The sequence below is a fragment of the Metarhizium album genome (genome assembly GCF_000804445.1).
Source record: "Metarhizium album ARSEF 1941 chromosome Unknown scaffold_10, whole genome shotgun sequence".
In the NCBI taxonomy this organism is placed as follows: domain Eukaryota; kingdom Fungi; phylum Ascomycota; class Sordariomycetes; order Hypocreales; family Clavicipitaceae; genus Metarhizium; species Metarhizium album.
Window position 1 is genome coordinate 253,534 of NW_024467584.1, and position 26,222 is coordinate 279,755.

The 26,222-nt window shown below is 57.1% G+C and overlaps 13 protein-coding genes across 13 annotated transcripts; 7 read left to right on the forward strand and 6 right to left on the reverse strand.

Annotated features, from left to right (window-relative positions):
• Positions 1–480: 480 nt before the first annotated feature.
• Positions 481–1,388, forward strand: MAM_04500 (uncharacterized protein; the record flags this gene model as incomplete). Its single annotated transcript, XM_040823298.1, has 2 exons — positions 481–922; positions 1,054–1,388. The coding sequence occupies 2 exons, from the start codon at positions 481–483 to the stop codon at positions 1,386–1,388; spliced, it is 777 nt and encodes a 258-aa protein (XP_040678551.1).
• Positions 1,389–1,832: 444 nt separating this feature from the next.
• MAM_04501 (interferon-induced GTP-binding protein Mx) lies at positions 1,833–4,700 on the reverse strand (the record flags this gene model as incomplete). The annotated part of the gene is made up of 2 exons (XM_040823299.1): positions 1,833–2,789; positions 2,874–4,700. The coding sequence occupies 2 exons, from the start codon at positions 4,698–4,700 to the stop codon at positions 1,833–1,835; spliced, it is 2,784 nt and encodes a 927-aa protein (XP_040678552.1).
• Positions 4,701–5,627: 927 nt separating this feature from the next.
• Positions 5,628–6,182, reverse strand: MAM_04502 (cupin domain-containing protein; the record flags this gene model as incomplete). Its single annotated transcript, XM_040823300.1, has 2 exons — positions 5,628–6,006; positions 6,136–6,182. 2 exons carry the CDS (start codon positions 6,180–6,182, stop codon positions 5,628–5,630), a joined length of 426 nt encoding a protein of 141 aa, XP_040678553.1.
• A 546-nt stretch (positions 6,183–6,728) lies between these two features.
• Positions 6,729–7,775, forward strand: MAM_04503 (alcohol dehydrogenase; the record flags this gene model as incomplete). The annotated part of the gene is made up of 1 exon (XM_040823301.1): positions 6,729–7,775. The coding sequence occupies one exon, from the start codon at positions 6,729–6,731 to the stop codon at positions 7,773–7,775; it is 1,047 nt and encodes a 348-aa protein (XP_040678554.1).
• Positions 7,776–8,158: 383 nt separating this feature from the next.
• Positions 8,159–8,602, forward strand: MAM_04504 (integron protein cassette protein; the record flags this gene model as incomplete). The annotated part of the gene is made up of 1 exon (XM_040823302.1): positions 8,159–8,602. The coding sequence occupies one exon, from the start codon at positions 8,159–8,161 to the stop codon at positions 8,600–8,602; it is 444 nt and encodes a 147-aa protein (XP_040678555.1).
• Positions 8,603–8,875: 273 nt separating this feature from the next.
• On the reverse strand, positions 8,876–10,904 carry MAM_04505 (monooxygenase; the record flags this gene model as incomplete). Its single annotated transcript, XM_040823303.1, has 6 exons — positions 8,876–9,156; positions 9,217–9,381; positions 9,441–10,423; positions 10,492–10,561; positions 10,611–10,798; positions 10,852–10,904. 6 exons carry the CDS (start codon positions 10,902–10,904, stop codon positions 8,876–8,878), a joined length of 1,740 nt encoding a protein of 579 aa, XP_040678556.1.
• A 1,231-nt stretch (positions 10,905–12,135) lies between these two features.
• MAM_04506 (Aromatic prenyltransferase, DMATS type) lies at positions 12,136–13,305 on the reverse strand (the record flags this gene model as incomplete). Its single annotated transcript, XM_040823304.1, has 1 exon — positions 12,136–13,305. The coding sequence occupies one exon, from the start codon at positions 13,303–13,305 to the stop codon at positions 12,136–12,138; it is 1,170 nt and encodes a 389-aa protein (XP_040678557.1).
• Positions 13,306–14,447: 1,142 nt separating this feature from the next.
• MAM_04507 (Ergot alkaloid biosynthesis protein) lies at positions 14,448–15,435 on the forward strand (the record flags this gene model as incomplete). Its single annotated transcript, XM_040823305.1, has 3 exons — positions 14,448–14,859; positions 14,930–15,129; positions 15,187–15,435. 3 exons carry the CDS (start codon positions 14,448–14,450, stop codon positions 15,433–15,435), a joined length of 861 nt encoding a protein of 286 aa, XP_040678558.1.
• A 30-nt stretch (positions 15,436–15,465) lies between these two features.
• Positions 15,466–16,567, reverse strand: MAM_04508 (uncharacterized protein; the record flags this gene model as incomplete). Its single annotated transcript, XM_040823306.1, has 2 exons — positions 15,466–16,234; positions 16,302–16,567. The coding sequence occupies 2 exons, from the start codon at positions 16,565–16,567 to the stop codon at positions 15,466–15,468; spliced, it is 1,035 nt and encodes a 344-aa protein (XP_040678559.1).
• Positions 16,568–16,850: 283 nt separating this feature from the next.
• On the reverse strand, positions 16,851–18,666 carry MAM_04509 (oxidoreductase; the record flags this gene model as incomplete). The annotated part of the gene is made up of 3 exons (XM_040823307.1): positions 16,851–17,858; positions 17,934–18,469; positions 18,540–18,666. 3 exons carry the CDS (start codon positions 18,664–18,666, stop codon positions 16,851–16,853), a joined length of 1,671 nt encoding a protein of 556 aa, XP_040678560.1.
• A 1,119-nt stretch (positions 18,667–19,785) lies between these two features.
• MAM_04510 (oxidoreductase) lies at positions 19,786–20,637 on the forward strand (the record flags this gene model as incomplete). Its single annotated transcript, XM_040823308.1, has 2 exons — positions 19,786–20,377; positions 20,441–20,637. The coding sequence occupies 2 exons, from the start codon at positions 19,786–19,788 to the stop codon at positions 20,635–20,637; spliced, it is 789 nt and encodes a 262-aa protein (XP_040678561.1).
• Positions 20,638–21,102: 465 nt separating this feature from the next.
• MAM_04511 (Catalase-like domain, heme-dependent) lies at positions 21,103–22,619 on the forward strand (the record flags this gene model as incomplete). Its single annotated transcript, XM_040823309.1, has 2 exons — positions 21,103–21,252; positions 21,360–22,619. The coding sequence occupies 2 exons, from the start codon at positions 21,103–21,105 to the stop codon at positions 22,617–22,619; spliced, it is 1,410 nt and encodes a 469-aa protein (XP_040678562.1).
• A 794-nt stretch (positions 22,620–23,413) lies between these two features.
• Positions 23,414–25,680, forward strand: MAM_04512 (Cytochrome P450; the record flags this gene model as incomplete). Its single annotated transcript, XM_040823310.1, has 10 exons — positions 23,414–23,427; positions 23,511–23,836; positions 23,891–23,954; positions 24,012–24,264; positions 24,321–24,432; positions 24,508–24,599; positions 24,669–24,992; positions 25,090–25,200; positions 25,291–25,451; positions 25,518–25,680. 10 exons carry the CDS (start codon positions 23,414–23,416, stop codon positions 25,678–25,680), a joined length of 1,620 nt encoding a protein of 539 aa, XP_040678563.1.
• Positions 25,681–26,222: the final 542 nt, after the last annotated feature.

The window sequence follows — 26,222 nt, forward strand, 5'->3', positions numbered from 1 at the left end:
GCAGAATATGCGTCATGGATCAGCCACGATATGACCTCGAGACGTTTCTCATGTTGATGATATACTGCCTTTCCTTGAAAAGATTGGCCAGCAATGCTGACCGGACGATCAAGATGTATGCCGTGACAGTATTCAACAAAGTGAGCCAAAGGTGAGGACGCCGCTGCCGACCTTGACTTGTGCAACTGGGAACAATAGTCCATTCATTCAGCATGAGCAAAGCCGCCTCCGCAATCACTCCCTCATGACCAGAACAACGGCGACATGCGTGTCCCGACACATGCGGCCTCTGGAATCGGTGTACACGTGCGTAGTTGGTGACAGACCAGATACTCGTCACCGCCCGGTGAGTAGTCAACTCTCCTCACACACAGAAGACCCCGACATTTGATAAGTCTCGAGTCGATCCAGACGGCCCGATCTCTCGGTTGCTGATGAGACAACGGCTCAAGGCCTCGCCAGTTCTACTCCCCGTGTGCAATGTCACCAAGGGCTACCTCGAGAGCAGGCAGCTCGGCAAGGTCGACGCAAAACTCGCAGGCGCGCGCCGTCAAGCGCAACCGCCGATCCGAATCACCCATCTGCCTTTCATCTATTGCTCGCATCTCGCCCGAGGAGGCGAAGCGGGCTCGCCAACGAGTCTTTGACAATCTCGGCTGCGGCGACCCCCATCCAGGCATGCCGAGGGCCATCTCGAGTGCCGACCAACTGACTGAGGTACAGCTCGGGCGGCTTTTCGACATGTTACATGCTTGCGGCAGAGCGACGGACGAGCAAGCCACGTTGCTTACCACGCGGGCAAGCATCGATGGCTTTGTGGACGCCGTATTCAACGACTGGAACAGCGGCAACGAAGAGGGCATGGTGAAGCCCGAGCTGGAGTTTCTGGTCGAAGAAGAGGTTGTCGCGGGGACAATATGTGGTAAGTCTTGGAGTATTAGTTCCAGATGTCTGCCGGGCTGCGAGCAGAGTGCTAAGTAAGGCTGGCGGTAGCAACCCCCGATCTCCATGCAGATGAGGGTAGATGCAGAGCATCCAACACTTGCAACGCAGTGGTCTCTGCGCTCGCGTCGTACAGCTGCAACCCCGCGATGCTCAAGATGGAATACACAGTCGTCGACCCCTTCTCTGGACAGTCCGAGGCCTTTTGCCCGCTCTGGAGGAACGATATTCACTGGGCGCAAACGGGGTGGAAGGACACCCTCCGCCAGGCCATGGAGGGCAAACTTGTGTCCAAGATACATCGCTACAACAAGCACCTGGCCGTGTGGCAGGCACGGAAACTGATCCAGAGCTGGAGCAAAGGAGGCATCTCCTCCGGGCCGGACCCAGATAGGCTGGGATTCATAGGACGCGAGGCTGCGAAAACGGTTCTGATGGGCTTGTGAGGGCAGTCGGTGCAGACAGAGTCGGGGGCGTGATGAAATCATGTCTGCTTCTAGCACAACGTTGGACGCTCGGGCGGGTTTCGTTTCGATACCAAGACTTACGTCTTTGCTGCCTGTGACTGCTTATTGTCCCCCAGTCAAGTCACGACTTTGACTTTGACCCAGAAACGCCGCAACGTCACTCATTGCGACGGTGATGCTGCACAAATGGCAGGATAGTGGAATGGTTGAGTTTCCAACACAAAGACAACCGATAGAGTGCTCAACCGATAGATTCTTTCCCCTTCAGGCAAACAACTACTACGTGCCGGCTACGTCATTAATGGCACCGACAATGAGATGACCACGACCGTACAATAGCACACAAAAGAGAAACAACATGCCGTACACTGTCAGCCCCCCCTCTCGATGATGTCTCCTCGTCATTCTGGTCATCCCCTCTTGTCACCGCGCTGCCACGCCCCACGAGTCGAAAACGTCAGGTCCAACTATGAGAAGCGGCTCTGGCGCAGCGGCCGGTACATCCGAGGCCACTCGATTTCTTGGCTTCTTATTCTTCTTACATCTCCTGTATTTGGAGACGACGCATTTCGGCTCGAGCTCAGACGTAGTTTCCTGTGTCTCCAGCGATGGGGTCGGTTCTTCACGCTCAGCTACGTCAGCATCAGCATTAGCATCAGCAGGCGCTTCTTCCCACGTTCCATACCATTTCTCCTTTTTCGCCTTGAAACCCCACATGTCTTCTTCGGCTGTTTCTGGTGCACACTCAGGCTCACCTTCTGGAGCAGCCTCCGGCTCCGGTTCTTGCTGCGGCTTGTCCGCGACGGGCTCAGGCGCCGGCGCCGCTTCTTCCACCACCTCGGTCTCGTCCAAGGGCTCTGGCTCCGGCTCCGGCTCCGGCTCCGGCTCCGGCGCACAGGACTCACCTTCGACAGCACAGGGTTTCGCGTCGTGGCCGGACGTCCATTCTGACTCGCCAACTGCCCGGGGAGGCTCTACCACCTCGGCTTCGATGACAAAATCAGGGGAATGGGATGTCTTGGCTGGAACAGGGGAGTCGGCGACTAATGCCCGCGTGTCATCAGCAGTAGTCGAGTCCGTCGTGTAGCTTCGTGGAATCCTTGGACCCGTGACGTTTTGGCTCTGAGCACCCGTGACTTGGGGCGAGCGATGAGTTTCGAGCTTTGCGAGCCTGCGCCTCTCCGACTCCAGGACTTTGAGCTTGTCGGCGCATCGGCTCCGCTCAGTCGGTGCAGTTTCTCCCTCTCTCGCAAAGAAAGCGACGTCCTGATCTTGCAGGTCCATGACCGCCTCGGACTGGAACAGCGCGGGCAGCCTCTCCAAGAGACACTGCTCAACAGCCAGAACGCTGATGTCGTCTACAAATTTCTCCAGAGCCAGCTATAAAAACCACCAATCAGCATGACGGACGGCCCCTGGTGGCACTCACAAGGCATCAAATAGCATCTGTCTTGTCTCCCTTACCTTGTAATATGCAAGCATGTAATCAGTCGCCATCTCGGCCCCGGACCGCTCCATGTCAATGTTGACACTCTCCTTGAGCAGGTTGCATAAACTGAGCGGGGAAATGGTGACGTTATGGCCCTCTTGCAAGCTGTCACGTCCCACAAGCTTTCCGAGCGCTTCCTCTAGTCGGTCGTGCGTTCGCCTTTCTTGTTCCCTCTGCACCATGTCGATCAAGTAGCTGTTGTACGTGATGGGATGGCCGTGTACATATTGTCTCAGGATCTCACGGAACTTGGCATTGAGCTCGGCCTTGAGATTGTCCATTTCATGCCCGACAAGGAAGTGTATGCCCCGTGTGGTTCCGCCCACGGTGACATGGTTCAGTATGGCCTGGGCAACGTCGTCGACGATGCCCAGAACCTCGGCTTTGACATTGTTCGCGATGACCTGCCACGGCTGACACTGCTCGATGAACAGCTCCCGGATGATCTGGGCGTTGAACGTGCCCGCGAGCCCGCGCGTGCGGCTGCGTCTCATGGTGTCCATGACCTCCGCGACAAAGACGGATCGCCACTGGTGGCCGTCGGGAAGCTTGCGCTCCTGGCTGCCGGCGTCTTCGATAATCACGCGGCTGTGTCCCCGCTCTCGCATCTCCTTCTCGAAGTTGGTCAGGGTGTTTTGAACGCGGGCCCGGAGGCGTCTCCGATACCCCTGGTCGGACCTGGCGCTGCCGAAGAAGGCGTCGTCGTACTCGCCTTCCACGGCGGCCTTGATGAGGGTCGTAAACTCCCTGCTCACCTGCAGCATGTACCTGCGCAGTTCCAGGACGGCGGTGCGCGGCTTCCCCAGCCGCTTGAGCTGCGCCCTGCACGCGTCGATTTCGTTGTCGACGTCCTGGAGGATGCTTGGCACCTGCTGCAGGATCTGGTTCCTGAGGATCTCCCTGAGCCTCGGCATGAGCGACTTTATGCCCAGGTACTTGGGGTCTATGGTTGACCAGATGCCGCGCGAGAAGAAGCGCTCTTCGTCCTCGTTGCGCTCAACGGCCGAGCCGTCCCGCGCCTTGTGGTGCCTGTTCTTGAGGACGTGCCAGCTGAGCTGGCAGAAGACGTCCCTGTTCTTGGCGATGTGCACGTACGCGGCCTCCCTGTTGGACCCCGTCTCGAGAACGTCTGGCTTGGTGATGAGGCCCAGGGTGCGGATGCCCGTCGGGTCGTGTTGGCGAACAATGTCGGTGATGTCGCCCAGGTAGGAGTAGTTCTCTGCCGAGACGACGGCCAATATGATACTGTGCGGCCTCTGGATGTAGTTCTGAACCAGTGCCCGGATGAGCTCGGCATCCTGAGCCTGCTGGTCCTGGGCGTCGGCACGAAACATGCCAGGGAGATCTACTATGGTGAGATGGGGCTGCGTCGGGCCGCAAAGCTCGACGCGCAGGACGTCGGTGCTGAGCATTTTGGCCTCGGACAGGCCCATGGACTCCTTGGCTTCCCCGATGATGGTCTCGATGTCGGGCTTTTCGAGGCTCACGGGGACGGTGAAGCGGCCCGAGCGACGCTTGTCGTGGCCGCTCCGTTCCAGGCCCGGATTGATGGATACCTTGACGGCCGTGGTGTCCTGCCGGCGAAGGACTAGCTCGGTGGTGAAACGAGTGCACGCGTTGTCTTCGGTCAGAAAGGAGATGCCCGAGATGGCCTCGAGCACGGAGCTCTTGCCGGCGGACCGGCCTCCGCAGACAATGATTTCCGGGAGCTCGACATGCCTGTAGATGCCCCCCGACCGGAGCCGGTCGACGATGTCGAGGAGATTGCCGTGGTCCTCGGACTGAAGCTCGACGAAGGCCATGGTGAGGCGCTGGTAACGGTGATGTAAGCGGGTTGCCGGGGCCGCGGGAGATGGAGAGAGACTTGATGTCCACACAACCTGACGGGAGCAACGTCGTGGAAATAAATATCTGTTTCTCGTCCCGTGTCGAGATGCCCACGGCCTCGCTGTACGTCGTCTGCCTGCCGCCTGGATGGTGCATCTGCACAGATGGATGGATGGTGCTGGCATGGCTCACCGCTCACCCTGTTGCTGCCCAACTGCCCACGACGAGAGGCTTCATTCGCGAGCACGCCTGCCAACGGACCCCGTCGTGGCTGCCCGTCACTGTCGTGCCATGGATACGGGATTCCCGGGCTCATTGCAGCGTACCAGGTCAACTTGTGTGTGCTGGCAGCAGGACCGCGAAGCCCAACGGCGGCCGCTGCGGGCCGCTTGAGGCCGGCGACGATGTTCATCGGGCTGGGCGAGCATGTTGTGTGACGCGCAAGGCCGTGTTTTGCTGCCACACGGCCGGGAGCCCAAAACCACGAGGGCCTCGTTTTGGGCCTTTACCGTGGCTCGTGGCTGACGTCTCTGGACAGTCGAAGCGTGCTGGAAAAGAGGCCGCGGCTGCTGGTGGCGCCCTTGCTGCTCGCGGTAGTCTGGATGTTTCTGCTGCACCTTGTCAGGTAATGGTACTCACATACGCATACGTGGCTACATACGGCGTGGTGGAATCAGAGACCAGCCATCTACATGCCCAACCTGGCCTGTCTCGATTCCCCATCACAGGCGAGGGAGTCTTCCTTTCCGCACGTATCAGACGTGGCATATACTCGAGAGGTTCTGACTTGCCTTTCCTCCGTGCAACCAGGCCAGTCAGGACGTGCTCGGCCGCGCCATTCCATCGTCGTACGTATCCAAACGAAATGCTCCGACGCGGCCTCACCACCCAGCGCCTAGACTCTAGAGCTGAACATCCTTGTACTCATCGTCAAATACTACCAACGCTGCAACGCCACCCGTTTCTACGACCTCGGTATCCACGACCAGCGTCGCCAATAGCTTTGCGGGCTCGCTTGCGCTGTGGTTGTCGCTGACCACATGGTGACAGCCGGGACTCTCGAACCAGCTTCCGCCCGCTCCGAAGACCCGGGTCGGCTCGCTGTTCATCTTGTTGAGCACGGTGCCTTGAAGGACGAGCACGGAGACGGCGGCGCCGGCATGCGTGTGAGGCGGAGTGGAAGCGTGGGGAGGAAATGTAACCGTCAGGCCGATGCTGGATTTGCCCGGGCAGTTTGGAAGTTTATATCGATATGCGAGCTCCACCGACGGAAGCGGTCGACTGTTTGTGAAAATAGTGTCAGCCCTGTCGGAGTAGTACCAAGCGCCATGGGTTTGGACATGGGTGCCTTTGTGCAACGTTGCTTCCTCTTCTTCTTCTTCTTCTTGTTGATGTTTGGGCGCGATTTACCTTCTGTCGTATTTGGGAGGATCTGGCACGACTTGGCCTTGTGCCATGATGTCACCTCTTCTTGGGAAAAAAAAAGGAAAAGTGTTCGTGTCAGCTGAGGCTGGCCGCAAAAACGCCTGGTCTCACGGCCAGACACACCAGTCGAGGTGATGATTTATGCCGTCCTCCGTCATGCCCACGCGGATATTGACGGCAACCCACGCGTGAGACTTCCGGCGACAGGCCGTCTGGAGTCAGCGTGGTGTGGGCATGGCGGCGTCATATCATGTCCCCTTCGGCAAACTGAGCATCAGCCGAACACGTGGCGTTTTGCTCCTGGACAGGTTGACGACAACCTGACGAATCCTTTCCTCTGTGACGCCCGTCTCCCAGAGCTTTGCTCCGACGGAGCCGAGACGGAGAGGTTTCGACTGTGAGCCAGAATGCGCATAGATAGTGTCACCCCCTCGAGCCGACAGCGCCATGAATCTGCTTGCTGACCGCTGACCAGCCATACTTGAGTGCCCGTTCGCCTGGATCCGGCCGATCTACTTACTCGGTTCAAGCACCCTGCGTCCCTCGATCCGGCCGGCCTCATTCCAAGATTGGCTCCAATGGAGTCGCTTCCCCTTCCCAGCACCGTGAAGGTGGTGCACCAGCCCGACGCGCAGTCACCACGCCTCGTGCTTGAAAGGGCGCCGCTGCCTACCATTTCCCGCCCGGACGAGTGTCTCGTGCGCGTGTACACGACGTCGCCGTGTCCGGGCGAGCTGCATTGGGAGGTCTGGTTCCCTTCTCTGTTTGCCCCCGGACGCGAGAGAGTGCCTTGCACCGAGGCCGCCGGCGTGGTTGTGAAAATGGCCGATGGCGACGAGGCCCGCGCCTCCCGCTTCAAGGTCGGCGACGACGTCTTCTTTCGTCTCGAGCCGTCTCAGACAGGCAATCTCCGCGAATACACGCTGGCTCGGCTGTCCCAAGTCGCACACAAGCCCAAGAGCGTTGGATGGGTCGAGGCCGGGGCGACGCCGCTCAGTGCCCTGACGGCCTGGCAGGGCCTTTTCCGACACGGGATCCTCGATGAGAGGGCCGTTTTCGGAGACGACGCGGCCAGGAGGAAGAATGCGAATCTCGGAGTGCTCGTCACGGGAGCCTCTGGCGTCGTGGGCGGCTGGGCGGTGCAATTTGCCGCGCTCGCCGGAGCCGGCCGGATCGTCGCCGTCGCCGGCGGCGCCGCGGCCGGCGATCGAGTCCGAGAGCTGGGCGCCACCGAGGTCGTCGACTACAAGGAGCAGCGCGTTTCCGACTGGGTGGCTGTGAGTCCGTCGGAGCGCGAGGTCGATGCCGCGCTTGACTGCGTCGGAGGGCCGACGCTCGCGTCGTGCTGGTCCGCCGTCAAAGAGGGCGGCGTCCTGCACAGCGTCACCGGCGATCCGCAGCAGTCGAAGCCGGCGTCGGTTGCGAAGCAGCTTGCCGAGGCGTCGTGGTTTCTTGTCGAGCCCGACGGCGCTCAGCTCGAGGCAATCGCTGGGCTGCAGGGCGAGGGCAAGTGCACCGCCAAGGTGGACAGCGTGGTTGATTTTGAGCATTTCCAGGAGGCGTTTGACAAGGTCGAGAGGAGAGAGGCCAACGGCAAGGTGGTGATTCGGGTTTGCAGTTTTTGATGCGGGCATGTCCATGACCGCAGTATGATCATGGTTGACGAGAATGAACTCATGACTGATACTTCAGTCACGATATGGATCCGGTGCGCGGCCAACGATCCGAATGCTGTCCGGCGAGCCATTTGTTCCGTCTGTTGTGTTGAATTAGCACAAGGTATGATTTCAATAGTTGTCGACTCCTCAACCCACAACACTCAGGTTGGGGGATATTCTCGGTATAAAGACATTTTCAGCCCTTGTACTCCGTACGGTTCTGTTCTCCACAATGTTATCCACTCGTGATTAACTCGCGTATCCAACATGTTGTGTGTGCCCTGCTCTTCAACCTCGACCAGCAACATCACCAGAGTCCAACGACTCTCGTTTCGCATCGCCTGCCAGTCATGTCAGCGCTACTCAGGGAACCGGGAGAAAAATCTCTCTCGACGCTCCTGGCCACACTTACCGCCGTCCTCGGCCCTACAACCTATGTTTTTGCGACGCTTAAAGACGAGGCGAATCTGCCGCCCGTGTCTGAGGTGCAGCTTTTCTTCCGCGAGGAGGAGGGCATCACGATAGTCACAAGCCTCGACTGCGCGAAATCCCACAATCTGGAGTACTTCTTTCCCTGCAGAATGATCACGCTCGGCGTGACGTCGAGTTTGGAGGCTGTCGGGTTCATGGCGGTGATTGCGACCAAGTTGGCGACGAGGGCCATGGGCGTGAACCCCGTAAGCGGATTTTATCATGACCATCTATTTGTTCCGCTCGGGAGGGAAAACGAGGCCATGGAGGCGTTGAAGGAGCTGGCTGAGGAGAAGAGGAGTGCCACTTCCAGCCAGGATTAATATGCCCCCTGTTGTATGACAGCACTCTACTTTTCTGGCTACAGCAAACTCGCAACGACTGTTCAAAGATGAGCCGTGGTCCGATTCCGAGCCTGTCAACAAGCCCTGTGAGACAATGCTGTCGGAGCAGCTCACTTTTACGACGTCGCCATCCCGCGGACGTGGCAATATCTATGCACAACACCAACACGGACCCTAGATTATGCAAAAACACTTGACCAGCTTCGTCTAGCCGCGAAAGAAAAAAAGCCCATCACCGCTCAACTTTTGACCCTACTCTTCTGGCAACGGCGCCTGGGGCGTGATGTAGAAGCCCAAGTCGGAATCGAGGTTGGGAATCGTCACCATGTCGTTTCTGGATTTGCGCTCTTGGATGCCCAACTTGTCGCTCTTTGGCTGCTCGATCCAAGAAAACCCGTTGCCCCAGTAGTCGTACCTCCGTCCCTTGTATGTCCAATTATAATCTTCCCATCGATCCTCCGCCAGGACCTGCATATAATGCAGCGAGCTCCCCGGCCACAGGGCGGTGATTTTCCCACGACTCGTCTTTTTGTCTATTCAGAATCTGTCAGCGGGCGGCAGTTGACTGAGCGGACAAGGGAGAGAATACTCACACCAGCTGCGGCATGACCCCGTCCACACCGTCTTCTTCATAAACTCCCACACGCGGCTGTCAAAGTCAGCCTGAGCCTCGGGCTTGACGTCAAACGACGACGCTCCGTATCGAATCGCACGCTGGAGCAGCCTGATGAAATAGTCGCTTGTGGCTTCCAGGGGACCTACGAGACGTGTCAGCCTGCCAGCACAACAAGTCGAGGGAGCAAACGGCAATCCGTACCCATGAAAGCGCCGTTTGCAATAGGCGTGTTTGGTCCAAGGAATGTGAGATAGTTGGGGAACCCGGAGACACCGGTGCCCAGGTACGAAACTGGCTCCTCGGCCCAAATGTCCCGGAGGTCGACTCCGTCACGACCTAGCACGGGGAATTGCGGCTTGAAGCTGTTGTCGAACCCGGTGGCCGCGACAATCACATCCACCTGGTGCTCGATTCCGCCGGAAACAAGGCCCCGAGGCGTCACCTCGTCAATCGGACTAAACACCGCCGTGACGTTCTTCTCCTGCACGCTGTAGAGGAACTGCTCGCAAGGGTTCACGCGCCGGCAGCCCACCTCGAACTTGGGGACGAGGTGATGCCGCAGGGCGTCGTCCCGTATAAGAGACCGCATCCGCGTCTCGAGCGCGTCCCGAATGCTCTGCTGCTCGGGGGAGGCCTTGAGGAGAACCTTGAACATGCCGTTCAGGTTGGAGTTGATTTCCTTGCGCATCCGGGCATATCCCCGGGCGTCTTGTCTGAACAGGGCCTTTTCGCCCGTCGTGTAGTCGCGGTTGGGGGATTCCGAGTCGGCATCGGCCATGGGCGGCGCGATCCAGCCGGGCGTGCGGATGTATACCCGTATCGAGCTGCATGTCGGCTGGAGCTGAGGGAGAATCTGGATGCCGCTGGAGCCTGATCCGATGAGAGCGACCCTTTTGCCACGCAGGTCTAGCCGCGAGTCCCACGCGGCAGTGTGCACCAGGTCGCCGGCAAAGGTTTCCAGCCCCTTGATGTCGGGCAGCTGAGGGCGATGCAGGATGCCGGCGGCGTTGATCAATATCTCGCACTGGATCGTCGTCTCGTCGTTGATGCCCACCGCCCATGTGTTGGTGGTCTCGTTCCACGTGGCCGAGACGACTGTCGTGCTGTACCGGATGTATTGTTCCAAGTCGAAGTGCTTGGCTACCTTTTTGAGATAGCCGTGAATCTCCTCTGACGAAGAGTATCTGCAACGCAAGGTCAACTGTCGTCCTGGCCGTACCCGGGGCGGGCAGCACTGGGGACAGGGGCATACAATTTGGACCACGAGGGATTTGGCGCAAAGGCGTATTGGTAGCAGTGGCTCGGGACGTCGCATGCGCAGCCTCGTCTGGTGAGAATCCAGGTATCCGGGTTGGACCAGCTCAGACGTACCTGGATATCTGTTCTCGTACCAAGTTCCTCCCAGGTCGGCATTCTTCTCGAATATCTGGAGCTCGACGAAATCCTGCAAGTGATGCCGTAGCTTATAGGCTGCTCGTCTTGTCAGTTGCTCAACATGATTCGGGGCTCCACGCTGGTGACACTCTTGACGAGTCTTACCCATGAGAATGCCAGATACTCTGCCGACTTTGTCAGCGTGACTGTGTGTCTGCATTCCAAGGCTCTTGCTTACCCGGCGCCTATGATGACGCATCGAGTCTTGTGGCTTGATGAAGGCGTGGTCATCTCTGAGGAAATTGTTCTTGTCGCGCTGGTGTTTGGGCTTGATGTCGGACACGAACGTGGTCGCGCAGAGACAAGGCAGGCGTGCGGGAGCAGCGTCGGTCGTGACAGAAAAGCGGTTTATTTACACTTTTACCTGTTACGTGGGCGGAACCAGTGAAGCCAAGGCAAATTTTGTTTACCGTTTGTTGATCGCCTCGTGAGCCCTGTCGCTCGTGCCACAAAGGCCCAGGGACTGCTAATGTCGCCATCCATGTCGGCCACGTCGATGGTTTTCCGCTTGGCCGTCAAGGTCTTTCCAGATGCCATACAGGGGTGTCGATAGCTTCATCGAGCGCCATGCCCAAATGGACTGAAAGATTGTCTGGGAGAGCGAGGAGGTGGATAGTGTCAGGAGACTAGTAGCCTAGCCGTGATCAGATAGACGCTGATTATGCGACGATACTGATCTCGAGCCTCCTTTTTCATTCTCTGATTCATATTGATATTACTTGCCCCTGCCCTGGCTGCCCGTTGTCTAGTATCGCCGGGGCTCCCTGTACGAGCTACACTTCGCTCGTAGGTCTGTGTTTGTTCCCGGGAAACACGTCTCGACGATGAAACACAACATATTACTACTGAGAGTGACGCAAATGCCAACCCTGAATCGTGGCTACCACCCGTCGGAATTTGGCGCCGGCTCTGTCCTGATACAGTATATACACATTGTACTGGATGTTCCTTTAATTTCTTGCAACTCAGGAGTTCAACATTGCAGACTCAATTGTTCGACTTGGGTAGACGATGGTACTCGAGCTTTATTCGTGGCCTAATCACTGACTACTATCCGAGTTCTTTATAACTTGCGACTACAATAATCACACAAGCCTCCACCTTGTCATTTGTAACATCCCCAACATCCTAATCAAGACTGAGCTGGACTTTCTTGCATGGGGACGCGTCGCAGCGGAATGCATCGAATGCTACGGGAACCTCTGGCACTGCAATTTACACGACGCAAAGTCAGTATCCTGCGACTCCGGCTTGAATGATTGAATCCAGGGGACACCTACAAGCTGGCCAGTTGCCGCTCTCAAACGAGTGCAAGTATACGCTCAGGTACGGCTTGCTGTTGCGGTACGAAAACGAAATGTACGTGTGAAGATAATTCAGAGACCCGTGGTCGTCGTGCGGACTACGAGAGCCGCGTGTGTGAGTCGGTATTGTCTATCCGAAATGCAGGATCCGGCGATACTTACAACGATCTGTGCAGGAAAGCCTTGTACTTCCTCGCCATTTCAGTCCAGCCGCGCCTTTCGAAAAAGGCAGTCAGGGCGTCCGTCACGTCCACGTCTCTCATGCCAAACACGGTAAAATAGACCTGTGGTTCGGGCGTCGGGTCGTCGTGGTGAAGTGTGTAGTTGACCATGGATGGGAGCTGCTCGTCCGGCATCTGCCCCAACGGCAAGTATGGCTTCGGATAGCTCCGTAGACCCGGAGAAATTCGAAGCAGCTGCCAGAGCTCACGGATGAGGGCGAGTCCATCCATCGTCGACTGGTCCGCAAGTTGACCGCCTAATGTCCACAGGTCTTCCATGGCGGACAGAGACACCATCCGCTCCAGGAGGTAGATCTTTATACGAGATTTAGCGGCGTCGATCAGGTCGCAGGAGAGGAGGCGCGGCTGCAAAACACCACCCTCACCGGTGCCGCCACGGCTGTTTCGTGACACGACGTAGCCCTCTAGCCGTTCAAACGCTGCGCGGATGCTGCTGTATTGTAGGGACAGCTTGTGGACGGAGCCAAAAATGAGCTCGTGCATCGATTTGCCCGTCGCCAGGGACTTCAACGCCGGGTATATGTATACTTTGAGGGCGAATTGGTTTCCTTTTAGGTCCAGGGCCAGCTTGTTTTGCGTTTTGATACCGTCCCTCGCGAGGCCGTTGTCGAGCAAAAATGCAGACTCGAGCACGTCAAGAGTGAGTTCTCGCTTGAAGTACTTGAGCCATTCGAGGTCTACACCTGCTTGGATCTGGACGAGCTTTTGCAAGCTCTCCCATATTGCCAGCGTGTTGTACGGATCCCCTCGGGTGCCGCTTGCCGCGTTGATGGGCTCATATGTATATCGGACGACAGAGTTGGAACAGTTCAAGCTGAGCTCAAACGGAATCCCGTATCGTGTCAAGATGCTTAGCCACCGCTTCTTGTCGTTTCTGGGGTAGACGCCCAGAAAGGGAATGACGTGCTTCTTGTATATGCCCAAGTGTCGGTACTGGGCGTTGATGCCGTGTCCGGCGGTCTGGAGAATAGCTTCGAACATGGGAGCCGTGCTGTGCCACCAAAGCTTCTGGTCGTCGTTGGGGAAGTCAAAGATGAGGCTGAGTGTGTCATAGACACTCGTGCTTGGCTTTTCGTCGAGCTCCATGGTTGAGTTTGTAATTGTTCATCAAGGGAATCGCTTTCCCGGGAGCTTTCGAGGCGGCAAGAAGGATCTCGAGACAAATTGCCTCACTGACCGAGCCAAACGTGCGCTAGGATTTGCAAGCCCATGATTGTTCCTCGGCAGACTCGTACGATTATATACCCTCGGTTCATGAAAAGCATATCGAGAAAATGCTTGATGCGTCAGCATGTTCGTGTTCACAGCATCAACACCTCTTGGAGAGTGGACGCGGCTCGCATCAGATGAAGGAACGGACACACCTACTCAAGCCTCAGGGATATCGAGATGGTAGCTGGGCATCGACGTACAGCCATCGACTATCAGTGCCACAGTATATACTCCGCGCCGCAATGATTGACGTACCATACCGAGCCTCTGCGAGCAGATACGATCTTTCGAACACATTCCCGCAGCACGTAACCAGGGCGCGGATGTTACCATGCAGGCTAGTCGAGGCACTCCGTCGTGTGTCGAACAGCGAATACCGGGCTCAGGGTTAGGGTTACCCCTGAAATGGCGAGCCTTGTCCAATCACCCGTTTTCCAAGAGAGATTCGTGCTACTTGATCTTGTGTGGCAAGAATGTAGACTTTGCATGCATCTCGAAGTATGAGGCAAGGCGCGTGTGTGCATTCAGAGCGCCGAAGGTTTTGATATGGCTGGCCTGCATGTTGGCGTGGCAAGCAAGACCCCGGCTGAGTAGATTTCGTAGATAAATATCAACCAACTCCATTGGTAATAAGGCGGTGCTGCTTCAAGAAGAGATGTAACCAAGTACGCCAGGGCTGGCCCAGACAGATTTCTTCTCAAGCACAAGTCGGCTCTTGAAGAAAACGCCGACTCGTTCCGCAAGAGTTCCACGGCATCAGCAGTAGAAGCAACGAGGCATGATGAAGTTGTAGCTCACTTCAGAGAGGGGAAGGGACCAGTAGTAGTCCCTTGGCAGCCTGGGGACCAGATATTCAAGAAAACCCCGAGATATATATTCTGGGTGTTCTTTCACGATGCATTTGTACAATATCGCCACACAATCTTGCTGATACAAGTCAAGGCATCTACCGATCCTTGACTCTCCTCGCAATCCGCAGAATCGCCACGGCCTATCGCCAGTCTCGGAAAAAAACAATGACGATTTTACTCACGGGCGGACGTGGCAAGACGGCGAGCCACATCGCCGCCCTGCTGGATGCGGCCAACGTGCCCTTTGTCGTGGCGTCCCGTACCTGCAGTCCAGGCTCCAAGTATCGTCAGTTAACCTTTGACTGGCTGGACAGCAAGACGTACGATAATGTCTTGTCGCCGCAAGAAGGGATGCGCCCAATCTCAGCTGTCTGGCTTGTTCCCCCCCCGATAGCCGACTTGGCTCCGCCGGTAAACGCCTTCATCAACCATGCCCGCCTCAAGGCGGTCGATAGATTTGTGCTACTCAGCGCAAGTATGTTGGAACGAGGCGCTCCGGCAATGGGGCAGATTCACCAGCATCTGGCGTCCCTCGAGGCCGTCAAGTACACGGTATTGAGGCCAACTTGGTTCATGGGTACGGAAACCTGCTCCTCCAGTTCTTCTCGCTGACAACGTCTCACCAAGTCGACTCGCTTGAATCACAGAGAACTTTTCTTCCCCAGACGACTTTCAGTGTAAAGCTATTAAAAAGGAGGGCAGGATATACTCGGCAGCGGGAAACGGCAAAATCCCATTCGTCTCCGTGGTTGACATTGCCCGAGTCGCGTTCCACGCACTGAAGGGAGATTTGCGAGACAACACGGATCCTATCTTGGTCGGACCCGAGCTCTTGACGTATGACGATGTAAGCTGATGCGTAAAATTGGCCCGTCGATTCCCAAGCGCTGACGTGCAAGCCCAGGTCGCCGAGATTCTTACAACGCTGCTCAACAGGAGGATAAGCCATGTCAACCTGACCGAGTCGGACCTCGCCGAGAAGATGCACGAGTACGGCATGCCCCCTGAGGATGCTAAAATGCACGCCTCGATGGATCTGATAGTACGGGCAGGCGGGGAGGAGAGACTCAACAACTCGGTACTTGAACTGACGGGCACGATGCCGCGAACTTTTCTGGATTTTGCCTCAAGCGAGAAGCAAGTCTGGCTATAGAGAACTAGCTAAACAGTTGTGTGCTTGGAATCAGCTTAGTTTCAAGTCATAAATTGCCACATGGCACTCGTCAGTCGTCCAAGTCGCCTCGAGCTTTAACCCAGCACCTGCGAATAGGTGATGCCGCTCCGAGGCGTCGTATTTGTAACTACACCCAAAGCGAACCTTTTCGTCTTTCCGGACGACCATGTCATTGAGCAAGGGGCCCAGCTGGACGTCCTTGGAGCGCGGAATCAGCGACGCCTCGTGCCGCCCGAGCCCAAAGTTCCACTGGCTGAGATAATACCAGTCGTCCGGGTCCAAGTTGCAATATGAATGCGCGCCGTTGACTCGGTCCTGGCACTTGGCTTGGAAAAGCGTCTTGGCATGGGTCAGAGCCTGCAGAGCAAAGGGCACGACTCCGTCGCTTGTGTATGCCCTCAGTATCCGAGTCGGCACCTTGCAGCTGTCCAGGCTCATGAAGATGGAGCTCTGAGCACTCGACTGCCCCTGCAGCGCGCGCTGGGCTATGTCGCTCAAGAAGGCAGCGGCATTTGCTCGTGAGAAGTTGCCAATCGTGAGTCCGAGTAGCAGCACGCAGTGCGGCAGGTCGCAAATCTCGGGCGTATGGCTGATCCAACGCAGGCCGTCTTCGAACGTGCCATGCAGCCCTGTGAGCCGGACGTGACGAAACCTGTGTGCCGGAATGGAACTGAGCGTCGAGGCGAGCTGGGAAGCGCTGAGATCGAGCGCAAAGTAGGCCGCGGGTTTCTGTTGGGCCTCCAGCGCTTCGAGCAGGTACGTCACCTTCTCGAGGTTTCTTGACAATCGTGGCGCGTTAGCTGGAGTGGAATCTTTGCTCGAGGGGCGACGCTGGATTTACTGACGCGCTGCCCAGATCCAATATGACGCTGTTGGGCGCGATAGACCGTGCCATGTCATGCCCCTTTTCCTGGAGGATCCGAATCTCCTCCTGTCGAGGATAAAAGTCGGGCTGGCGAGAGTGGTGATTCCAGTACTCGAGTCCTTTGTTTGTGTAGAAGAGCTGCGCAGGCAGCGTTTTGGGGTCGTTGCTGAGGCCATTCAGGACCTGGTCGGCGAGTGAGTCTTGGGAGTGACGAGAACGGATGTCGATCACTCGAGGGGCGGCCATGGTGGATGTTTTTGTCGTCTATCAATACGCTGTATGTTTCAAGAGAGGACTCGGACGCTTTGTCGGTGGCAGATTGCTGCATTTATAACCTCGTCATGCTGTACGAGTTGGTCTTCTCGCATTCTTCTCGCAACATGTATTGCCCGGGCATTGTGGATTCGTACGTGACAACTCGTATCAAAGCCCTTTCGGGACCAAAATCTAGCGTCCTTCTCGGTAGATCTTTATGATGCATGCCAAGTTGCGTGACTTCTATTTCGGTCCACGCTGTCGGAGCAAGAACTCATCTAAATATCCAACTGTTCCAGAGCCGGAAACGCTGGGCAACCACAGCTCCGACACCGCGAGGCTTTCTGCACATTCCTTCGACATCCCAGTCTTCGCTTCCGACGCCAAGTCTACTGATGAACACTTCGTTGGGGTCCCACTTTGCTTTGATCGAGGCGAGGCGCTCGTAGTTTGGCCCCCAATATCTACGCTGAAAATCCCCCTCGAAAGGGTCACCCAGATTACGGTACGATACCCTATCGTCGGGCTCTAGCGAATACAAGATCGGCATGTCATGTGAGTTGAGACTTTGCAAGGCAGACAGCTTCCCCTGAGTTGATGGCTCGACTGCGCGCACCAGGGTGATCAACTGGGCAGCAGAGCGCCACGCTGGATGAAGGGGGATGTCAATATCGCCATTGCCCGTGACACGACCACCGAGGTTGCTGGTGAATAGAATATCGTTCGGCCCCAGATTCAGACGCGAAAAGTTGCTTGCGATAACCGTTGGACCTCTGGCAGAACTGAAGAGTGCGTCAGAGATCAAGACAGATCCCTGCACGATGCCGTATTGCGGCGGGTAAGTATCTGGCTTCAGTCGAACCTCTGCGCTTGCCTTTTCGCGAGCTCTTGTGGACAGATTTGTCAAAATGCCATGCCCGCGGAGAGGCCTCATCTCCTCCTGCATTAGGCGATGCCAATACGATTCGTCTGTCGTGCTGGGGAAATGGAACTCCAACGTGGCCTGGACAAAGCCTTGGTTCGGGCCCATTATGACGATTTGCCCCGGGAAGCCTCGCTGATTAAATTGCTGCAAGAGACGCAGAAGCTCGGCCACTCCTTTGGTCCAAAACAGCTTGTTTGAGTGGGACGTTGAGATCCTGACGGCAGCGACGGTGATGGCATCATCAGGATACACGCGAACGGTGGCTTGAGCAACGACCCCAAAGGTGCCTCCGCCTCCTCCCTTCAAGGCCCAGAACAGGTCTTGGTTCTGGTTCTCATTTGCTGCAACTAGCTCGCCCTGGGAAGCCCTGTTAACATCACGATGACGAGAGTTGGGCGGCCAACGCCAGACGGAGCATGGGACGAGACGTACATTCGCGGTCACGACTTGGTACTCCAGGACGTTGTCTACTGCGAGCCCCTTGGTGAAGCTGTGGAAGCTCGACACGCCACCTCCCTGCAAGAAACCGCCGACGGCACCGACCGTTGGACATTCTCCTCCAACAATCGTGAATCCCTTCTCGGCGCCCTCGCTGTACACTTCCCAGTGCAGGACTCCTGCGCCCAAGGTGACTGCCGGCCCGGAGCCTTGTCCGACGGAGCCCCGGATGACAAAGTTGTCATGATAGGTGATGCCTTTGAGCAGATTGGTATGTATCTGGAGCGAGTCGGGGGAACTAGATCGCCCGGCGCAGTCATGGCCAGTGTTCTTAATTACAAGACGGAGATTGTGATCCTTGACAAATCTTAGTGTCGCCTGGATGTCTGCCGTGGATTGAACCACGGCCGAGTACAGAGGCAGTCTGCCTTGGCGACAGGCCGACTGTCGAGCTTCCTCCGGCGACGTCACCACATGGCATACCTCCTCGGCGACATCGTCGCTTTCCCACACCCAGTCTTGCAGTGTTGCTAGATTCGGCGAGCAGCCATTAGTCTCTTCTCCTTGACCACTCTCCGGAAGGAAGCAGCAGGGGCGCACCGGGGTTGGAAGCTCGCCATCCGCTATCGCGTGCCAGGCCAGACAAGCTGGCACAAGCAGCACCGTCGTACTCGGGGCCGTGACATACGGAGGCGGCAGGACGGATCTGGACCAAGCTTCCCTCCATCGACTTATTGAACGCGTCCCATTGACGGGGCGTCGGCCAGCACGGCTCGGAGGGCCTGCAGCGGCATTGATGCTGGCTTGACCGCGGCCAAAGCACCGCAAGGCCTAGGGCTAGGCCAGCTATGGGGGCAAGTCGATGATACATCGGTCTGGTATCTGTAGCAGCCGGCCAACTAGCTCCCAATGACGGACGGTTAGCTGGTGCGTGCAAATAATGCGTGTTGTAGGTCCAAACGTACATGTGCGCCTTCGGAAAAAGTGCCCCAAACACGTCCCAAATCATCTACTTGGGGACAAGACAGATGCGAAAGTGGCGGCTAGGCAACCGGTAAGCGGCAGCCAAAATATAAAAAAAGGGTGCAGAGAAAAGTCGTGACATGGTATTGATGTGCGGAAACGCCGTTCTCCCCATCACCACATTCGTCCGGCCGAGAGGCGAAGACACGATGATTTCCGGCCCAGAAGTCTCTACACTGCATGCTCGGCGTGACGGAACTCCGATTGTCGAATCCTGACCATGCCGCCGTGAATTGCAAAGCCTAGGGACCATGGCGGATATGGCACTTGAGCAGTATCCCGTACCCCCTACTCCGTACATACCTTTGGATAACCGCTGTCATGTCCCACGGTTCGTCCTCTGCCTTGTCCTCCTTCCCAGGCCTATATCCTTTCGCGCACTGCCTCCGGGCTCATCTTCCATCCGCCGGCGAAGTCCTCCCACGGCTATCCTTGAAGCAATCGGCCCTACGCCCCGACTTTTGGTCTGACAAGTTGGGCGTCAACGGTGGGATTCTGTGTCGACCGGTTTGCCCCAGGAGCCTCATTCCTTGATATTTATCAACAAGATGGGGCCGCAGACCCGTGGTGGGCACGTCGGACGGAGGGAATTGTCACGAGTAGCCACGTCCCTGAGGCTCCCGTCGAGGCGCCCGTCGACAGCTGCGGCAGACACCGAGTTGCCGTCACGATGCTGAGTCCGAGAGGCCATGGCTGCTGGAGAACGAGGCGCCGAGTGTGCAAATTGCCCCTTTATCAGTAGCCACGCGCCCGTACAAGATGGAGTCTGAGCCCCCCCTCGGATTCGACCTCGGACAGCAGGCTGGATGACGCTTTCTGCGCCATGGAATCCTTCGCCGCCAAGATTATTGCTATTACGGGGGGCGCCTCCGGTATTGGCGCCGCGACCTGTCGACTGCTGGCCAAGCGCGGAGCCGCCGTCATCTGCGTTGGCGATGCCTGCAGCACCAACTTTGACTCTCTGCACGAGGCCGTTGCGGGAGTCAACCCGGCCACCCTGCTCCAATGCACCGTACTCGATGTCACCTCGTCGGACCAAGTCGACCAGTGGCTCAGGGACATCGTCTCCGCCCACGGCGACCTGCACGGGGCCGCCAACATTGCCGGTGTTGCCCAGGGGGCCGGCCTGCGCGCGACGCCAACCATCCTCGGAGAGACGGATGCAGATTGGAGCCGCGTCCTCAAGGTCAACCTGGACTGCGTCTTCTACTGCACGCGCGCCCAGGTCGGGGCAATGAAGGACTTGCCCGGCGGCGCCCGCCGCAGCATCGTCAACGTGGCCAGCATCGCCGCCTTCTCTCACGTGCCCGACGTCTACGCCTACAGCACGTCCAAGCAGGCGTGTGCGCACTTTACTGCATGCGTCGCTGCCGATGTCGTCAGAATAGGCATCCGGGTCAACTGCGTCTCGCCAGGTAGAGCCCCAAGTCCTTGTCCGTGGCGTCGTGACCGATCAACCCCCGTCTGACCGGAGGCAGGAATCACAAACACGCCCCTGCTGCCGCAGTTTGAGCCCAACGCCAAGTCGCTCGACGAGATCCGGGATCTGTACGCCCGCCAGGGGCTTTCCATGTGCGGAGCCGACGAAGTGGCCCGGACGATTGTGTGGTTGCTCAGCCAAGATTCCCACCCGGTCTACGGAGCCAACATCAACGTGGGAGCCGGCGTTCCCTAGTAAAGGATGGAGGAGAACGCACGGCGCCATCAGTCTAGCTAGTGAGCTGCTGCGTCAATATTGCTCGTCTTGCGCTTCGTTTTCCTGTAGCAAAGAATACAAACAGCGAGTAATTGCCACATTCTCCCAACCGCAGCGGTATGACGCTGGTCGATCGACCGTCGGAGAGATATTGTCCACCACCGTACTTGTATTGCTGAGTCCCGATGTGCTTGTGCGTTTTCGGTTGAAGCAGCATTTCTCGCCCGTCAAAGCTCGACGACGAAGCCCGTCGTTCTCCAAAGCGAGGCCCATGACGCAAACGCTCTGCCAATACTGCTCGGCTTTGAAATATATCTCGGCCGCCGTTCCCCCTTGCCAAAACTCCACCCACAAGGTGTGAAGGCGACTCCAAGCTCAGATAAAGCCTGAACTCAGCAACGTCCTTTGCGTTTTCCACACCGCAGCTTCACTCATCACCCACCCATGGCTCTCGACGTTCCTTCTGCTGAGACAAATGGATCTCACAACTCGGCCTGCGAGGACAATCGGGGTCCTCAAAGCTGCCCAGGCTTGAACCACGGCCTGCTAGATAAGCTGGCGCAGTTCAACCGTGAAAAGATTCCGGAGAGAGCAGTTCATGCCCGAGGCGCTGGCGCCTATGGAGAGTTTGAGGCGAGTACACACGCCAAGACGCCACATCCAACGGATCCAAGTCGCTGACGCGCGTGTACAACCCACAGGTCACACATGATATATCGGACATTTGCGACATCGACATGCTGCTCGGCGTCGGCAAGAAGACGCCCTGTGTCGTGCGCTTCTCGACGACGGCTCTGGAGCGAGGCTCCGCCGAGGCAGTGAGAGACGTCAAGGGGCTGGCCGTCAAGTTATTCACCCGCGAGGGAAACTGGGACTGGGTCTGCCTGAACATTCCCATGTTCTTCATCCGCGACCCGGCCAAGTTTCCGGACCTCATCCGCGCCCAACGGCCGGACCCCCAGACGAACCTCGCCAACCCCAGCAGGTGGTGGGAGTTCGTGTGCGACAACGACGAGACGCTGCACATGGTCATGTTCCAGTTCAGCGACTTCGGAACCATGTTTGACTACCGCAGCATGAGCGGCTACGTAGGGCACGCGTACAAATGGGTCAAGCCCGACGGCTCGTGGAAGTACGTCCACTGGTTCCTGTCGTCCGACCAAGGTCCCAACTTCGAGCAGGGCAGCCAGGCCAGGGCCGTAGAGCCCGACGACCAGGAGAGCGCCACGAGGGATCTGCACGAGAGCCTGGGGCGCGGTGAATGCCCCAGCTGGACGGCCAGCGTGCAGGTCATCGACCCCGAGGACGCCCGCGGGCTGTCGTTCAACATCCTCGACGTGACGAAGCACTGGAACCTGGGCAACTACCCGCCCGACATCCCCGTCATCCCGTCCAGGCCGTTCGGCAAGTTGACACTGAGGAAGGGCCCGAGGGACTACTTCCGGGAGATTGAGCAGCTGGCCTTCTCGCCGTCCCATCTCGTCCCGGGCGTGGAGCCGTCGGAGGATCCGATGCTGCAGGCCCGGCTCTTTGCCTATCCGGATGCGCAGAGATACCGGCTGGGTCCGCAGAATCTAGAAATGCCCGCCAACAAGGCGAGACGTGCTGCCGACGATGTCGATGCCCCTACTGCTGCTTCCAGAGACGCCGTTCGTCCTGAGCAAAAGAGTCAGCAGCACTCGGCGTGGGTTGCTGAAACGACCTCGAGCGACTGGTCCAAGCCAAACGAGCTCGACTACAAGTTCCCAAGGGAGTTCTGGAAGGCCCTGCCTGTCTTGCGGAGCGACGAGTTTCAGAACAATCTGGTTGTGAATATTTCCGAGTCCGTGTCGCGCACTCCCAGAGACCTGCGGCTCAAGGTGTATCGTACCCTGGGCTTGATCGCATCCGACATGGCGGAAAGGGTTGAGAAGATGACGGAGGAGCTGGTCGTGGAAGCTGAGAAGAAGGCGAGGTTGTAGTTGTAGTCTTGACTATTGTCCTGCACTTGCTGGTCTGAACATAGAGGCGGTCGAGGTTAATAATAGTCACATACGATTGTGGACGTGTTACATTCCCATTTTCGCTTCCCTTGGTGCATGGATGGAATCTCACACCAATATCATGGCGAGACAAGTTGTTTCAGTGTAGATCCCGGGCTGTTTGTGCTTTGATCTTTGCGACCATGTCCGCATCCTACGTCCTGCCCATCTCAAGTGCGGTTTGTGAGGGGCCCAGCCACCGCTTGACGAGAATGTGAGTGCGGCGATGTTTTCTTTTCTTTTCTTTTCTTTTTTTTTTCAGAGCTAGCCAGACAGCAGGGGCTTACAACGTCAGCTTGGGAGAAACGGACATGATTTACATACGCTAGATTGACCCGGGTATCAGGCAGCGACGCGTCCAAAGCTCTCCGGCATACCCTTGCGGCATTCAAAGTAGGGCTCATCTCTCTACCATCCGTGGATTTGCTGAAATATGTCAAGATACTCGGCTTCCAGCGAGCCACGGTCCCCATAGCGAGGTTGCCAAACTCACACTGCGTAGGAATCCTGGGCCACGAATGCCGAGATGCCGTCCTCAAAGCCTGTTCTCGTCATACATGCCGCTACTGCTACTCGAGTGTCGCACCGGCCGTGAGAAGACGACGCAACGCGGCCCACCCTTGAAGTTGGGCTCTTCTTCTCCCCTAGTGCGTGGCAGCCAGGACGCAAGACCCTCATACTTAAAGTCAGGCTTGTACGTGTCACGAGAATCTTCGTGCTGCTTTTACTTGGCGATGAAGGACAATCTGTAAGTCCCATGGCACGCCTCGCCTGCGTCGTCCACCCGCAAAATTCTCAAAACACAACAGCTTGCTGATGACAATGTCACAGAATCTACGCCGCGAAGTGGGTTGGCGAGCCACTCATGGAAAATAATCATACGACATCATCAACCGTCTCCATGGGCGAGAGCGGCCTAATATGGTCGTGGTTGTCTCGAACCGAGCCAGTCTCATGGAACGTGATGGCATGGATGGCATGTGGTGCGGTGCTTTTCCCCGTCTTCGTCAAGGGCCTCTACAACTTGTATTTCCACCCTCTTCGAAATGTTCCCGGGCCCAAGCTCGCGGCATTGACCGACTTTTACGCCTTCTATTGGAACTGGATACGGGACGAAGGGTACTCCAAGCGTTTCGGCTCTCTACACAAGCATTACAGTAGGATGTTGGTCTTGAAGCACGCCGTTGTTCAGGTTTACTAAAGTGCATGAGATTCTCCCATCATCCGCATCGGCCCCAACCACGTCCACACGAACCAGCCCGAGTACTTCGACGTGTAAGAAGACGGTTCAGCTTTCGGTTCGTCATCAGAGTCTAACGGCGGTTTGTTCAGAATATTCAAAGCTGGGTCGAAATGGAAAAAAGACGGCTCGTTCTACAGATATTTCAACGGCCTGGACGCCATGATCGATCCGGCACAGTACCGCGCCTACCGCACGCATCTGGCGCCGTTGTACGCGCAGCGAGCCGTCAACGAGCTGCCGCCCAAGCTTCACAGAGATCTACTCCTCTCCGCCGCCAAAATGGAGGCGAGCGTCAAGACGGGAGACGCAGTGAACATGGTCAAGGTCCTGCGGACATTGAGCGTTGGTTCCAACTCTTCAACCACCCAAGCAACTCACCCCTGACCTGACGGAACTAGACTTCCATGATTCTCTACAACCTGTACTCACAGGACATCTCCCTCATTGAGCACGACGGCTATCATCCCTTCTTGGAGGCCTTTGAGCAGCTCATGACGCAGAGCTGGCTGTGTAAGGCTCGTCCAGACCACGTCTAGAATCCCAGCTAACAGAGGCTCCTGCTTGCTTCGTCCGCCGCGTCCGCAGTCGTCACCTATCCCCTGCCGGCCATGCTCCTGGGTCTCATTCCGGGGACGAGCTTCGCGCGCTTCAAATCTTCCTACACGACCTTTATGCAGGTATGCGCAACGGCCGAGGGGAAGCTGGATGCCGGATGACAGGCAGCCGCTGACAGGGTCTACTCACAGTATTGCCAGGCCTGGAACGACAACGACGTCCGCATGCTGCAGGCGACGGAGCCACGGGAACTGCGTGATTCCCATATGAAGCGGTACCTGGCCGCCGAGAGCGAGGGCTGCGCAAAATCTCGCTTCCTGCCAAGTCCCATCGACGACGTCTTTAATTTTGTCGCCGGCGGCAGCGACACGACCTCGTACACGCTCGCCTGCGCATTCTTCCACGTCCTCTCGTCGCCTGAGATTTACGCCAAGCTCCTGAGAGAGCTGGATGAGGGTGCTGCGTTCATAAGGGACTCGTTTGACTACAGCAAGATTCAAAACCTCGCATACCTGGTACGTGCCTCGATCAGAGCTTGTTTTGTGCCCCGCGACTCCCGCGGGGGGGAGCCGAGAAGAGACCAGACGCTTACTTGTGCCTGGGTCTTTTCAGAACGCCGTGATCAAGGAGACGCTCCGGATTTCCGTCCCTGTTCCGGGCTGTTTGCCCCGGACTGTGCCCGACGGCGGGACGACTTTGGGTTCCGTCCATCTCCCTGCCGGTGTGAGTGGTTGTTTCTGCGCCATGCCCTGCCGTCAAGTCTAGTCGTGGATGCATCGCCATGGGGCGCTGACAACTCCCCCTTGCGAACAGACGGCCGTTTCCCTGTCCCAGCAGTCCATCAGCTTTGACGAGGCGATATTTCCCCGTCCACACGAGTTCGATCCGGAAAGATGGCTGGGCAGCGAAGCACAGCGCCTGGACAGGTGGAACGTAGCATTCAGCAGAGGTCCTCGTCAGTGTATCGGCACCAGGTACGTCGTTTTAGCTGTCGACAGTTCCAGCCGTACTTGGCCGAGCTGACTCGTGGTCCTTGCCAGCCTGGCCTATCTGGAGCTTCGTTGTGTCCTGGCCTATTTCTTTTCCCGCTTTGAAATGGCACTGACTGGCAGCTGCGGCGACCGCCTTCGTTGGGTCGATCGCTTCGTCGCCGTTAACCTGGATGATGTCGAGGTCAGGCTGCTTGGCGATCGGTGGAACTGACGCCAAAAAAATTACACAACGTGCGAGTGTGAGGAGTCATGTCCGGACGGCGCGGTTGGGCAGTCGAACTGGGCAAACAAACACACGCACACGTGCTGACTAGGGCGGGGCGAGGCTGGGTTGGGCCAGGGCGACGCGAGGAGGATGCAGCTGCGGAGGCCTAATAAAAATGTGAAGAAAATAACATTACTTTGAGCATGGAGAACGTTGTCGTCTTGATTTCGTTAGTTTGCAGTCGACTGTCGTGAAACGTCGCGAACCCCTCAGCTTTCACCACATAACAAACTGTACAACTTCGAAAAAGGCTAGTATGCCGTGTCTTGTTTCTGGATTTTGTAAAAGCACAGCAGCGCCGTTTCGATGCTACGGCCAAATCGTCGCATCAAAACTGACACACACGGGCAACTGCTGCTGCAGAACTGCCATATTAGTCCCGACTTGATGTCGTCCCCCAAACTGGCATGCGTCTTTTGTTCCTTGTAGCCGTAGTGTCCAGTGTACTTCAGCGAAGATGCCTAGTTTTATGAGTCGACAAGGTTCAG